General features: G+C 37.2%; 1 protein-coding gene across 4 annotated transcripts in view; it reads left to right on the top strand.

Moving 5' to 3' along the window:
• The first annotated feature begins 536 nt into the window (after positions 1–536).
• LOC107695026 (ABI gene family member 3-like) overlaps positions 537–14,817 on the top strand; it is a 15,062-nt gene continuing 781 nt past the window's right edge. The window contains exons 1-11 of one of the 4 annotated variants that reach the window (XM_016494806.1): positions 539–977; positions 2,051–2,221; positions 4,065–4,244; positions 8,982–9,040; positions 10,106–10,201; positions 10,296–10,591; positions 12,215–12,334; positions 12,562–12,693; positions 12,906–13,001; positions 14,471–14,596; positions 14,753–14,817. The exon at positions 14,753–14,817 is cut by the window's right edge and continues 781 nt beyond it. In XM_016494806.1, the coding sequence (XP_016350292.1) occupies positions 846–977; positions 2,051–2,221; positions 4,065–4,244; positions 8,982–9,040; positions 10,106–10,201; positions 10,296–10,591; positions 12,215–12,334; positions 12,562–12,693; positions 12,906–13,001; positions 14,471–14,596; positions 14,753–14,817 (1,473 nt within the window). In that variant the 5' untranslated portion in view covers positions 539–845. Of the gene's footprint in view, positions 978–2,047; positions 2,222–4,064; positions 4,245–8,981; positions 9,041–10,105; positions 10,202–10,295; positions 10,592–12,214; positions 12,335–12,561; positions 13,002–14,470; positions 14,597–14,752 lie in introns of those variants that run through there. The other 3 variants (XM_016494827.1, XM_016494820.1, XM_016494813.1) reach the window with 3 other exon arrangements.

Below are 14,817 nucleotides of genomic sequence, written 5' to 3'. Positions count from 1 at the left end.
TATGAATAGTTTCCACAATAATGCTCTCTTGATTTTTATCTGTGAACACTCATCACTCATAGTTTCTGTAAAATTATGTATAATCGATTATTTTAGAATTCAAGAAGACATAAAAGTTGATTGTTATCTTTTTAACCAATGAATTTATGTGAGTTTTCCAGTCGTTTGTGATTCATTTAAATATTTTTATATATAAAATAAAATAGTTTTGAATATTTTAAAATATTTTATAGAGCTTGGCATAAGACTTTTTAAAGTTTAAAAGTTTTTTCTTCTTCTTTATTAATTTATATTACAAGTTTTCCAAATCTATAAATCACACTTTTAAAATCTCATTTATTCAAAGAAGAAAAGGTGTTGTAATTAAATAATAAACATGTTGATATTTAGTTGTTTTAGCTCATTTTATTGCGAGCTTCTTTTTATTTTCTGCTGCCTTTAAATAAAAAGTCCTAGATTTTCCATCTCTGTTCAAATATTTCACATTTATTGGTCACAATCGCTAGAGGGCGTGATTTCACCGCTGATGGGAACCACGTGTTTTTGAAACAGCTAAGTACTATTAATATGTGTAGAATTATTTTATGTTTCTAGAACTAGTCACTCCGGCTGATAATTTATTGCAGGTTTAAATGTAAATGGCAGGACGTTCTCGTTTCCGCATGCTCGCAGAGGCCTTGAGCAGATATGTGCTTGCAGCATCAAAGCAGAACTTGTGTGTGCTGACAGAGGAAGGCAGTGGCGGATGGGGTCTGAGTCTGAGTCTGACTGACACATATCAGTAGGCTGCAGTCGCACGGAGGTTTCCGGAGTTGTTCCTGAACGGTGTGTCATTCCGTCGCGCAATGAAGGATCAAAACTACTCCGAAGAAGTTACAAAAATACTGGAGGAGGCCCCCTCCGCTCGCAAAGCACTTTTAGACAACTACAACAATTTATACAAAGTAGCGGAGTACTGCGAGAGCAACTACCTGCAGGTAAGACACTCACACGCACGCTCGAGCAGCTTCACGTCCCACACACAGATTTAATCTGACACCGGTAGAGAAATGATGAGACGTGTCATTTACAAAGCAACACTTTAATTATTTAACTGCATACTTGAGTGATATTGGCCACAGATTGCATTTTTGCATTTCTACTGTGCTGGTTTTCTATTATTTTTTTCATGTAAACGCGTTAGATGTATTGGACCGTTGTGCTCGCGTTTATCGCAGCGTCTCTCGCAAGACATTGCGTCCTAAAAACGTGGCACTCAAGATAAAATCAGTTAAACAGACCTAGAACCTTGCGTTTTACCCCATTCCTCTGCCCTGCGTCCCAAAACGCGTTGTGTGTGAAAGGCACGTCTGTGCAGAAATCAGTTTTTACAGTCGGTATGTAAACAGTAGCCTACTCAAATGTGTTATTGAAGGTAAATGCTACACAGATTGGTGTATTTATTTTCCTCAGGAGTGTTTGGAGTCTCTCAGTACACTCTTATTGACTTCACCACTTTGTAAAGCCTCAGTTTAAAACTTTTACAGTTTGATCTCACCCGCTCACACTCATGTTGCTATTTATGAGACTGGTGTTCAATATAAATGTGCTGTTGTACAGCATTCAGGAAGAAAGACATACAAGTGAGAAGATGAAGCAAGACTGTCTTCCTTACAGTAGAGACGGCATCTGACCCGAACCTTGTGTGAGGTCAAGGTTTTTTCACATTACATTTGCTCCCCACAAAGACAGCAAAACAACAGAAAATGCAACAATGCTAAAAGTTTCGCGTTGAGAAGTAGGCGTAAGCCAGTTTAATACCATTGGCACAGTATAAAAATAATAGAAGTAAATGGAAAGAAGAACAACAAATGAAAATGACTCTACTTGTGTACACAAAAAAGTTTGTTCCCTTTTCTTTAATTGCTGCAGGATGTTAAGGTCATGTATTACATGCAACACCATGACAGCGAGTATTATTAATGTTCATTAAGATGAAGTTGGTTGAAACATGATTTCATATGTCATCTGTGCTTAACGATTTAATTAAAGGATGTTTATAATTCAGCAGTCTGGAAATGACACCACCAAAGCCCTGGAGGAGACCAAGGCCTTCACTGCTCAGTCCTTGGCTAGTGTAGCCTATCAGATCAGCTCTATGGCCACCAATGTGCTCAAGCTTCTGGATGCACAGGCCCTGCAGCTCCGCAAGATAGAGTCCTCCATCAACCAGATCGGACAGGTACCAACCCCATTTTGAGATAATTTTGAACATGTTTTTTTTTTTTTTTATCATATTATCACAATACAGTAATTTTAATCAGTGTAAAGTAGTTCAGTCCTATCATGCTGACTCTGAAACTTTGCCGGCTCCACAATGTCGTCTTTCATTTAATGAAAAATGGAAGTTGTCCTTCAGATACACTGAATTTAGCTGTTTTTTCATGTGCTGGTTCCTTATTTCACTTAGTAATTGAATACTGGTACAATTAATTTTAATTTTGCCATACATCACCACCAAATGTTTACCACATTGACAGCTGGCTTTATAAAAATTTTTTTTTGCATGAACATTTTAATTTATTCCACTATAGCCCATAAAGCAAAGAATAAATTATTAAATATTATATATATATATATATATATATATATAAAAATACAAATGCTTTTTTTTTGCAAATATTTGGTTTCTGCAAATTAAAAAAAAACCTGTGTTGTAGGTATGATAACACTTGAAAACTATAATTGCAGCATTTATATGAATTTCTTTACATTTTTTCATTTTAATTCTATTTTTTTATTTTAGTTTCAAAGTACAATTCTGCATCCTACGTATATAAGATGGCTATGTTTTCATTTAGAAGATGATAAGACTTCTAAATGATTAAGAATATGACCTTCAGTTTTGTTATACATTTTAAGTGAGCAAGAATCTGTGAAGGGTTTCAAAAAAAGACAAATTTTTTTCCTGCTTGCTAAAAACTTGTAAGAACGTTGAAGTAAAAAAATAGATTGACTGCAAAATTACTCCGGGTCTCTTGGTAAAAGCTTTCCTACTGTCAAGTGATTAAGGACAGAGTACTGTTGTAGAAATGTCCCAAAGCTCAGTGTAGGTAGTCACTGTTTGGGGCCCCTGTCACCCGGGTGATAATACTTCGTGCCACCACGGCCCCCTCCTTCCCCCTCGATTCCCTTGGCTCCTCTCACTGCGGCTGTGGCTCCAGCACAGCATTCCAGCGCGCTCCGTGCCCAGCCTGCCTAACCAGGTCACCTGAGGCAGGGCTAAAGCGGGGGTAAGCCAGATCCCAGACTTGGAATGAAAGGGCCACTGTTCTGTCGCTCAGAAACAAAGTTTAAACCCTGATTGATGTTCTCCATTGTCTGCCCTGTGCCCAGGAAGAGCTGTAACAAGCAGGCCTGGAATAATGGTGGTCCTTCTCGCCCTATTTGAGGGCTCACAGAGGAACGCCAGATTGGTGTTTCAGGAAGTATCTAATGTCTTAGCAAGGCCGAACCACATCAGTTCCTCCTACATGACAAACTAAACTTTTACAGAGGGAGTTGAGTAAACTGGAACAGTCTAATATTTCTATTTTATTTTTAGTTAAGCTTTATTTCAATTAACAAAAATATTTGTAATGATTTTTATTTTTAGTTAACAGCAGGTGTACCATTGTTGAATTGTGAACTAATACATGGTTAGTAAAATAAATGTAAAAATATCAAATTTAATATTAGTTAATTAATTAATAAAGATGAATGTGAATACATAGCATTTTAAACACTTGTATGTGTTATCAGCAACAATAATTTTTCAGTCATTATTAATAAATATGCCTAGAACGTCTGCGGTGTTTGATGAAAAATAATTGTACACCTTTTCTCAACAGATCCATAGTATAATAAAACTATTTTACTGCAGAATGCTACAAAGACCAGAATCAGGTTTTCCAGAGAACCACTTAATGAGTGATGACAGTGTGGCATGTAGATTGGGAATGTTTATTCATTAAAAAAATAAAAAATAAAATTGTTTTAGAGATTTCTAGGAGTAATTTTCCCCCAATATCTGTACTTGTATATAGACAGTGGACATGCACAGGGAGAAGGTGGCCCGCAGAGAGATCGGTGCATTCACAGTTGCCAAGAGGGTTCCACGCAGTCATAAGGTTGTCCCCCCAGCAAAAACTAAAGAAGACAAGATCAAGTACTCCCGCACACCCATCTCTTTCTCTAGCCTGGACTCAGTCGGCCATGGCATGAAGGTGAGCACACATATTATTTCATAAAGTGGGTACAGAGCATAGTTTGCCCTTCAAATTGTGCTGCCAAAGGTATGCACCGGGGTGCTAGAATGCTACACTGAGTTATTTATCAACAGTGCTTTCCCCATTAAATATATACATGATGTTTTCTATAGATTTTGTGTCTGAGGGGGAAAAACATTCAAATGCAATGGCAAATACATTACTTGGAATGAAGAAGAGACAGTGTTTTTGTATTATCCAAACATTCAGTACAACTATATCAGATTTATTTGCACTTGTTTCCACAGAAATTGCATGCTTGTTGCTTGCTGTACTGATTTTATCATCATAAATATGCAAATAAGAATGTTAATGTTAACATATTAAATAATATGTTACAGTTGTACAGTGTGAAATCTCAAAACCTGACTACCCAGGATTATTTAGTAGCTTAGGGTAAAGTACAAACAAACTGCAGGGCTTAAAGTTCTCCGGCACCGTGCCGGTGTTCTGACGATTTGTGCTACCCGCTCAGATTGTGCTACCGCCCATTAAAAAGATAGGTAGCACAAATCGATAGCGAAAAATGCTATCTGTTAGATTGTGCTACCGGCATCTTATTCATGTGGTTTGAGGCTTTTTTAATGTCCATACCTACCCCTACCCTAAACCTACCCTTAAAACAATGCAGATATATTTTTGGTAGCACGATCTGATAGGTAGAATGTTTCGTCGGTACTGATCTCCGGCGTGCTGCGTTTGGCTGCAGGAAAAAAAAAGATAGTCGTCCTACATTTAAAAACACTTGTTTATAACACGTTCTACCAATGTATGAGAGGAACACAGCTTTCACTCTCAACCAAACTAACATTACTAGTCAATCAGAAGTTTTTGCTTTTATAAACACGAGATGCGCATTAGTATCCAATAAGAAAAGAAGCCTGGGTCTCGAGCGCGACACATTGAAAAAGCTCAGAGTAATCACGTCATCTCCATAAGAACGATATGATTGCCAGAACAAATTTACCTGTATTTTTGAAAAGGTCCTGTTCGCACATGATCTCTTAATGGTAAATTACCAGTAAAGACTGTGTGTGTGAAAGGGGCTAAACTCTTCCTCTGCAGTTTGGGTTGCTTAACATTCATCTGGGAAAACTTGATTTGTAACGTAAATCATTTAAACCTATGCCAACACAGGAGAATCCATCAACATTTCTAAATATGCGATTTATTGTACATCGCGATTTTAAAATAAAAGTGTCTGACTTTGCATGTGGCCAAATATTAAAATTAAATGGATTTAAAGGGTCATGAAAAACCCCCTGTTTCAGCACTGGTTAGTTCTCACCACAGTTATAAAAAAACGCTAAAAAAGTGGGAGTGGTGCGCTGAGGAGCGGAGGGGGAAGAGAGGAGACAGACAGCACAGACAGCTTCGGTTTCAGACAGTTTCATTTCGCTCCCATCGAGTTAAAAACACAAATAAATGCACAGCCATTTGCACTCTGCATCGAAAACATATATATGAACGCGCTGTTGCACCTCTGATAACTTTAGGCTTATTCTGTTGACGGCTTGAGTCACGGAGCTGTATAAACGGTTACACTCACTTAAAGCTGGGGTAAGCGATTTTTCAAAAACGCTTTAGAAAACTGATTCGGGCCGAGTAGCAAAACAAACTTGTAGCCAGTCAGCAGTAAGGGGCGTGTCTACTCATGATGTGGAGGAGAGAGCGTTCTGCACAGGACGGACATTAGCCGAGCCGAGCGACAGAAAGATAGAGATGAAAATCATAGCAAATCAACACATGCTGTTGTGAATAATTAAGCGAAGCATCTTCTCATAGGATAAGAACACGCAGTCTTATGAATAATTTAATAGACACCGACGCATCATCGATATACTTTAGTCCATTGCCACGTCACAAATTGTGACGTCAACACGATGTAGATTTTAAACCCGGAAGATGAAAATAGTGCAAAAAAGCTTAAAATTAGCCAGTTTTCCCCAACAGTTAGAACTAGCCCTCTGCAGGTATTTGTTATAATATAGGCATATTACATTATGTATTTAACAGTGCTGTTCAATAAAACCATGTACTTGGTTTTGATACTTTATTTGAGGCCAATTATTATTGCCTCATCGTTACTTTATATATAAATATAGTCATATTAAAGCCTGTTTTTCACTTAGTTCTATTTGTATTACTAAAAAACATCAGATTACTCGCGTCAAAATAATCAGTAGATTACTTGAGTAGCAAAATAATCATTAGTTAAGCACTAGATTAGTTAAAACATTTCAAAATACAACTGCATTGGTTTACTTTTTGTGATTAAAAGACAAATATTTTGTCATTTGAAAATTTCTTAAAGTATTAAAACATTGTCTCGTTCTAGTGAACCAAGTATCTGCATTTTGTCTCACCTTGTGAGCTAAGTGTATTGTCACACCCCTAGTGTTTAAGAGCGTGATAAAGCTCATAGTTTTCCAAGTGTATGATATAGCTTTCATTCTTCAGGTCAATCATATATTCATGCAAAAAAAAATCAGTTTGAATAAGGAAAGCGATAACTTTGCCATAGTATCCTTTCAAATGTTAAAGTTGCCACAGTCATTGCATTCTTTGCATGTGCTGCACTTTATTTGTACCATTTTGTTTTATTAGTTTATTTATTAGAATTTGAAAGATAATAACAACATTGATTGATAAGTGAGATCTGATTTTAGTCCTTGAAAACCAAAAAAGTAGTGCAAGTCCTGGAATTTCATTTTGCAGTATCTGTACGAACCCTGTTTAAGTTACCAGTTCTTGGACCATTTTAATGTTTTTGTTGTTGTTAATTGAACTGAACTGTAGTTTTCTGTAGTAAACTGTCTTTGTATTTTTCCTATTTTATATTAATTTCCTAGTTTTTAATTTACCATTATTTATTTTGAACAAAACAATTGTATTTAGATTGTAGGTCATCTTTTACCATCCCTTGACAAAGCTAACCAGCAAAACTTGAGATCAAAAGCATCCTAAATGTTACACGTGTTTGCACCATATTGTTAGTGAGTAACCTTTTTTGGTATTGCTGTTTCAAATATCCCACCATAATCTGTAGTCTGAGCCTGTCAAGGGCTAATGGCAATGGTAGATATGTTACTAGTGTGTTTCAAGGAAAATCATTTTCTTTTTTTTGTTTGCCAAATAACCCTGTGTATGTGTCTGCCCCCGCAAGCTCCAACCCCCGGAAAAAAGCTCAGGCTCAGGATTTTTTTTTTTTGCTTTAACCCCTGAAAATGGAATAATATACGCCAAGATCACCCAATGTTTACTATGACTCTGTATTAACAATTAACATTTTGAGATTTTAAGATTAACATTTTAGCTGTTTCTTCATGTAACTTTTAATTTCTTCCCATCACAAAAAGGCAAAATGGTGAAAGTACCATTCGATGTTAGTTTAGCTTTTGTTAGTTTTGTCACACTTGACCACATCCTGTTATACAGCAGTTAGTCTGACATCAATTAACAGTACACACACACATTCAGATCATTATTCTTTCCTACCTCCTCTACACTTCTTTACCCTCAAACACACACACAGTTGGCTGGCTACCAAGCACTAAGCAGCGTGGGAAAAGCAGCTAGTCATTAATTGGTGTTACCCATGCTAAGCTATCTCATTGATACCACGCTAGGTCCGTATAGCAGTGAGCAGACAAACAAACACAAAGCTTCAAGAATTTCACAGGAATGCACTTGTCAGGCTTGTAGACACAGAAGACTGTTGAAGCACACATTTATATTAAGTCTAACACGTAGCACACACACACACACACACACACACACACACCAAGACTTAACATGCATGCACACGTAAACACAAACACACGTTTTTACTTGTTGATATACTTATAGAAGGTAGTTTTTCATGTGAAGTGTTATTGTTTTAATCATAAATTGATCCCCTACACTAGGTTAGTGCAAGATTTTTTTACACTCTTCAGCAAGATCATGCATTAAATTGAACAAAAAGACATTTTTCTATTTCAAATAAATGCTGATTTTTAAACTTGCTGTTATATGAAGCAGCACAACTTCGTTGTGGATCATGTGACACTGAAGACTGGAGTAAGGGCTGGCTGCTGTAAATTCAGCTTTGCCATCACAGCAATAAATTACATTTAAAAAAATATTAAAATTAAAAGTTATTTTACATTTTAATAATATTTAACAATATTACTGTTTTTACTGTATTTTGACCAAATAAATGCAGCCTTGATAAGCATGAAAGACTTCTTGCAGAAACTTTAGAAAATAAAACAAAACGTAATATAAATTTATATTTATTCACTTCATGTTTGACTGTAAAGCTGAAGTGTGTGATTTCATTAAAAAGAATTACAAAAATAATGATGAAAATGCTACGCACTAGTCAGTCAACCATATTGGTTGAGCCAGTGTTGCTGTGTAGATTTGCTCAAATAAACCGTGATGTATTGATAGCATCACTGAGCCACAGTGTTTACACTTTTTGGGGTTAGTCAGTAAATATAGTTTATATTCCTGGAGTAAATGTGCAGTTATTTTGTTTTTAATATATTCTGCATTCTCAGGAAAACACAGTAAACATGTGAGGTTGGCTATTGCTAATAGAAAGAGTCAGGGTGGTCAGTCTTTAGTTTGTCTGTGGATTGTTTTTGTTTGGATATTATAATTTAGTTCCATTCAAAAATGGCTAATCTGCAGATTTGTTGTTTTCAGGATTCTGGCCAGCCGCAGCTAAAAACAGCTACCATGACGCGGAGCGGCAGCACACTGAGGTACGTCCAGTTCTGTTCACACAGGACGAGTGTCATTTTAGTATTATTATATCCTATTATAGTATATACTATAATAGTTTATATATGCGATAATAGTGTTCATTAATATTTTAAATTACCGTTTATTTTTACATTTTCAATTTTTATTTTAATTTTAGTTGTAGTCATTTTGCTAGGTGCATTTGTCATATTTACTTTTTGAATTTTTTTTAAAATTAGGTTTAATTTATTTTTATTTCAGTTTTAGTTTTGGTAATTTTAACATTTATTTTGAGTTAGTTGCGAAGGCAACATTTCTCATTTTTTATGTTTTCTTTAAGTCCTTTAAGTTATAATATTCTAATATAAGTTTTCTTTGTTCTAATATTTGTATTTTATTTCAGCTTTATTTCAGTTAATGAAAATGATTCTTAATAGTTTTAGTCAACAATAAAACAACATAATATGTGCTATATATTGGGAGTCTGTGATAACTGAGAAGTGTCTGAATATTTTTTCAGCATCTTGCGCCATGAGTGCTGTGATGCTGTTTACTTTTAAAAATATATGGAGACATTTGCACGTTTTCATTGTTATGCGGTATCCACCTGTTTTTGATCACAAGTATGCATCCTGTGTTTATTCATCACCTGCCACCCACGTGACCACAGCCACCCTACGAGTAACTACAATGGGAGTCATCACATCTCTTTTTATTCTGGATTAGATCCTCCACCAAAAATGTGTCTGTTGTTCATAACAAACAAAAAAAAAGACATCAGATGTATTACTTATACTAACCTCACATGTCTCAGGCTTCTGGTCCTCTTCCTTCTCAGTTAGAGGGCCTTTCTACAGGAAGTGATTTCAGTTTTGTTTTACCCACTTCCCCTCTTTGCACTGCCTGAAAGCAACACAGTTTGCACTGCGGTAACTTTAGTTTCTCAGAACGAGCACTTGAGTCATGCACGTGTCTTTTTAGAGCAGTGTCCTAAGTGGCTTTCTGTATCAAATACAGAAGTACATGCCTAATATTAACTGTCTTAACAGCTCAATATGTGTGTCTGTGTCTGTATGTTAATTAAGTCGAAGCAGCCGTCCACCTGAGCCTGTCCAGTGTCCTGTGGCGCCCACTCTCTCTCATGGAGCGTCCCTCACCTCACTCAATGACAAGTCTATTGCGTAAGAGCACTTAAAGTGTTGTATAATTTCGGATTATAATTCTAACATCAGATTTATATCACTTCTCATAACTGGATGTCTTCCATCGCTGCAGTTCGAGTTTTGGTAAAGCCGTGCCACCTCCTGTAGTGCCCAGCTGGCCCACCAGTCCTGAGGTTGACATCAACACGCTGCTGGGTGAAGGGCCTCCTCCACCACACCCACTGATGGAGGCAGAGGGCGAACAGGATCATGGGCTGGAGACCGGTCCACCCCCACCTCCACCACCTCCTCCCCTCGACTGTACCAACATCCCCCCGCCCCCTCCTATGCCCACCTCAGTGAATACACCTGATCCCAGCAGCCTCTTGACCATACCACCTCCTCCACCAGCTCCACCTCTTGAAACAGGTTAGTCTGTGCTGATTGACAGATTTCTGCATCATCTTATAACCCGGTTACACCATATGACAACTAGATGTGACGTGTGATAAAGGTGAGATCTTTTTTTTTGTCCTAACCAGCTGCTCAACTTCTGAATGTCTGTAAGATTTTTTTTTTATGTTTTAAAATAAGTCTTCTCACCAAGGCCGGATTTATGTTGCATTTATTTGATCAGAGAGAATGTAAATACAGTAATATTGTGAAATATTATTACAATTTAAAATACATGCTCTGTATTTTAACGCATTTTTAAATGTAATTTATTCCTGTGATGGCAAAGCTGAATTTTCAGCAATCATTACTGTCTTCAGTGTCACATGATCCTAATGCTAATTTGCTGCTCAAGAAACATTTATTTTTATTACGAATGTTGAAAACAGTAGTGCTGCTTAATATTTTTGTACAAACCATGATACAATATTTTCCAGGATTCCTTGATAAATTTAAAAAGAAAAGCATTTATTTGATATAGAAATATTTTATAACATTATAAATGTCTTCACTGTCACTTGTGATCAATTTAATGCGTCCTTCCTTGCTGAATAAAAGTATTAATTTCTTTAAATAATATATATTACTGACCCCAAACTTTTAAACAGTAGTGTAAATGTGCATTAAACATGAATTATTATCGGAGAGGTTGTGACTGTTATATTGCAGAGCTGTTTTATGTTAAGTGTGGACAGACTGGTTAAGACTTGCGTCTGAAATTGTGTACTGTACTGTTAGAGTATGTACTACATTTGATATAGAACGTACACTTAAAGGGGTCATATGATGCGATTTCAAATTTTCCTTTCTCTTTGGAGTGTTACAAGCTCTTGGTGCATAAAGAAGATCTGTAAAGTTGCAAAGACTAAAGTCTCAAATCCAAAGAGATATTCTTTATAAAAGTTAAGAGTCAACCACACCTACCTAAAACGGCTCGTTCTAACACACCCCCACATATCTACGTCACGATGTGGGAAGATTTGCATAACGCCACCCAAATGTTCACGCAAAGAAAGAAGGCGTAACTTTTTTCTCGCTGTAGTATTGTTGTTGCTGCCATGTCGTGAAGACGCTGTGTTTTTCGTTGTGAAAGCGAAACTACTTTGTTTGGCCTTCCAAAAGAGGACGATATCTGCTTCGTCATGCCTAGAGCTGATTCGTGCTGGTCGCTGAGGAAATACATCAACTTCGCGCTGTCGATCGCCGGATCGGCTTTCACCGTGGACGAAGCAGAGTCCAGCCCGGGGTCGTCACATGTGGTTGCCGCAAGCCCTCCGGCCGCTCCTTCGTCGAATCCGGCCTCCGCTCACTCAGACCAAATACACAAAATAATGTTCTTTTTAGCAACATCATATGACCCCTTTAAAAAAGTTATGATGTATACAACTAAACACAAGAAAAAAATGATAAACTATCCACAAAAAAATATAATAAAATAAAGTATGTTCTGAAAATATAAATGTGCTGTAAGAATACAGTCCAGTCAGTTGGCATATTTGTACTCTGTAGTGAAGTCAGAAAAAAAGAATCCTATGACAGTAGTTAAAAATAGAAAATTCTATAATGTAATAAAATTGAATAGAGCATTTTTGTGTCTAGTGGCTGAGGAGAATGGATTTCCTCTACCAGAAGCTCCCAGTGACATGCCTCCTCCACCAGCCCCTGATGGCCTTGATCTTCCAACCCCACCGCCTCTGCCGTGTGACGAGAACTTTGAAGGTACAAAAGTGGCAAAACAAAAGCACGTTTGTCTAAAGGTGGTATTTTGTTTTGTATGATGCATTATATCTTGCTCCAGAATGCTCAGTTTGTATGATTACATGTTTGCTTTGTCTTACAGGCAGCTTATCTATGCTTTTTGTCTTTGTGTTGCTTTTGTTTATTTCTGTGAGCTTTTATACTCCATGCTCTTATTTTCACACTTGTCTCTCTCTCTTCTCACTCAGCTCTGCGCTCTCGCCGCTCACGGGTGCGACGTCATCCTCCTAGCTCTCGCTCGCTGTCTCTGAGGGTCCGCATGGGCCCCAGCGCTCGCTCGCTGTACACACGTTCGCTTTTTCTGCCTTCTGCTCAATCACGTAAGGCCCCACTCCTTCCTGAGACCCGATTCATTAAAGCCACCCCTCAGATTTCATTGATAGTTTCTCATTTTGTTACCAAATACATTGACACCACATACCAAAAATAGATTATTTAGCCATGCACACCATCCAAAGACCATTTAGTTAATTTTTATAGTTCAACCCTTAAAAAAAATCTCAAATGTGTTCCCTTGATAAACACCTGTCAGTCATGATACCCCCACCCCCTCCATACCCGCCTCCTCAGGCTCCGCCGGTTTCGTTCAGCCCATTCTGCAGGATCCCTGCCCGTCTGGAGCACCTGGGTAAGTGAGGCCTCTTTGTGCGTTGCTGTCTGACGCTCTTCTCTTCCTTTATATTTGCCACTTACCTCTCTTCAGCAAGCCAAATCAGCACATAATATGACCTCATATCACACCATCCTGCACACAACAGGACACTGGATCTACATCCTCAGCCAAGTTAGATCTCTCTCTTAAAAACTCAAATGAGTTGAGTGATCTTAAAGGGATAGTTCAGCCAAAAATGAACAGTATGTCATCATTTACTCACCATCATGTCAATACAAACCTGTACTCAACTCACCTTTTAAGACTTGAATACACTACATCTGAATAGATTTTAAAACACTTACCGATTTAAACCATTACAAAGAACTGTTCTAAAATCGGCTGAAAATATCAGACATGTTTGATATCCTCCGGCTGGATGGAATCAAAGTCTGAAGCTAAAAAATTGGACTCTGTGACCACCATACACTACGCAATTTTCTATTAAATCTGTCAACTCAAATCTGCAGACTAGCTCTAACTTTCGGCAATTAAGTGTCGACTTATCATAAATGTAAATCGGGGGGAAATCGGGGCAAAAGTCATGTAGATGTATTCCGCAAAAGGGGCAAAGAAGAACAAAAGGCATCGTAGAAATAAGCCATGCAACTTATGCACTACAACGTTGTTGTTATTAACTACAGCTATTAACAAAATTGAAAAGCAGGTGCTCAACCAACTGAAAACTTAATTAACAAATAAAAATAAAAATTTCAAAGGAAAAAGTCCAATTTCGACCAACTTAATCAGACATCCTAAACTATTAAATATTGTTTTACATTTTTAAAAAATCTTACCGACCCCAAACTTTTGAACCGTAGTGTAACATTGCACATGGTGCACAGTTCAGGTGTGGACAGCCTGGTTAGGACTGAAATTGTGTGACTATTATATGTATTACAGTTGATGAATAACTATTATTAAAAAGACTGACCTATAAAATGGATCTAAAACAAGAAAAAATGATAAAATGTACACAAACAAATGCATAAAAATACATGTTGTAAAAAAACAGTCCGGTCTGTAGACATATTTGGACGCTGTAGTGGAGTCAGAGGAAAATAAACTAACACTGGTGCATTATATTCCAAGTCTTCTGAAGCCATATGATAGCCTTTTGTTTGTCTTTGGTGAACTATCTCTGTAAAGATGAAGTGTGTCATTTCTAGTGTCAAAAATGGAATTGTGAAAATAACTGCAATAATTATTCATAATTGTATTTTTATAAAATTAGAGATGCATTGTTGTTAGTTGTATTGTTTGATGACCAGTGTAGGCGTCCATATGTTTCAGATGGAAAAAAACAGTTGTTTGATTGTCACAATTTTGTTTGATGTGGCTTGTTGAACAGAAATCACCCACGTCTCCTTCAAACACGCTTGTGATCACGAAGGTGCATTTGCACGTTGTCAGTTTGTTAACGTTTTGTGTCGATGCACATTTAGACCTTGAGATTCCAGCACCGCCCCCATCGCCGCCACTAGACAGTTTTGACAACTTTGAAGGGTTGCCCCCTCTACCTCCTCCTATTGATTATGACATAACTGCACCAGCCAACTATTTGGATAAAGGTAGGCTCATTTATGATGACTCGTTCAGGTAAAGAATTGAAAATGACTGTATTGACATCTAAGACAGATCATTTTGTAATTACACATTCAGAACATGAGATATTAAATATATCTTCAGGTACTGATTTTTTCATTGTGATTCTTTTTCCTACCAAGTGGTGGCACTATATAACTACAACACAGGCAAGCCAGGTGACCTGGTGTTTCAGGAGGGCGATATC

The sequence above is a fragment of the Sinocyclocheilus anshuiensis genome, unplaced genomic scaffold, assembly GCF_001515605.1.
Source record: "Sinocyclocheilus anshuiensis isolate Anshui unplaced genomic scaffold, SAMN03320099.WGS_v1.1 scaffold1166, whole genome shotgun sequence".
Classification (NCBI taxonomy): Eukaryota; Metazoa; Chordata; class Actinopteri; order Cypriniformes; family Cyprinidae; genus Sinocyclocheilus; species Sinocyclocheilus anshuiensis.
The sequence above is the reverse complement of the archived record's forward strand: the minus strand, read 5'-3'. Positions and strand labels throughout refer to the sequence as shown.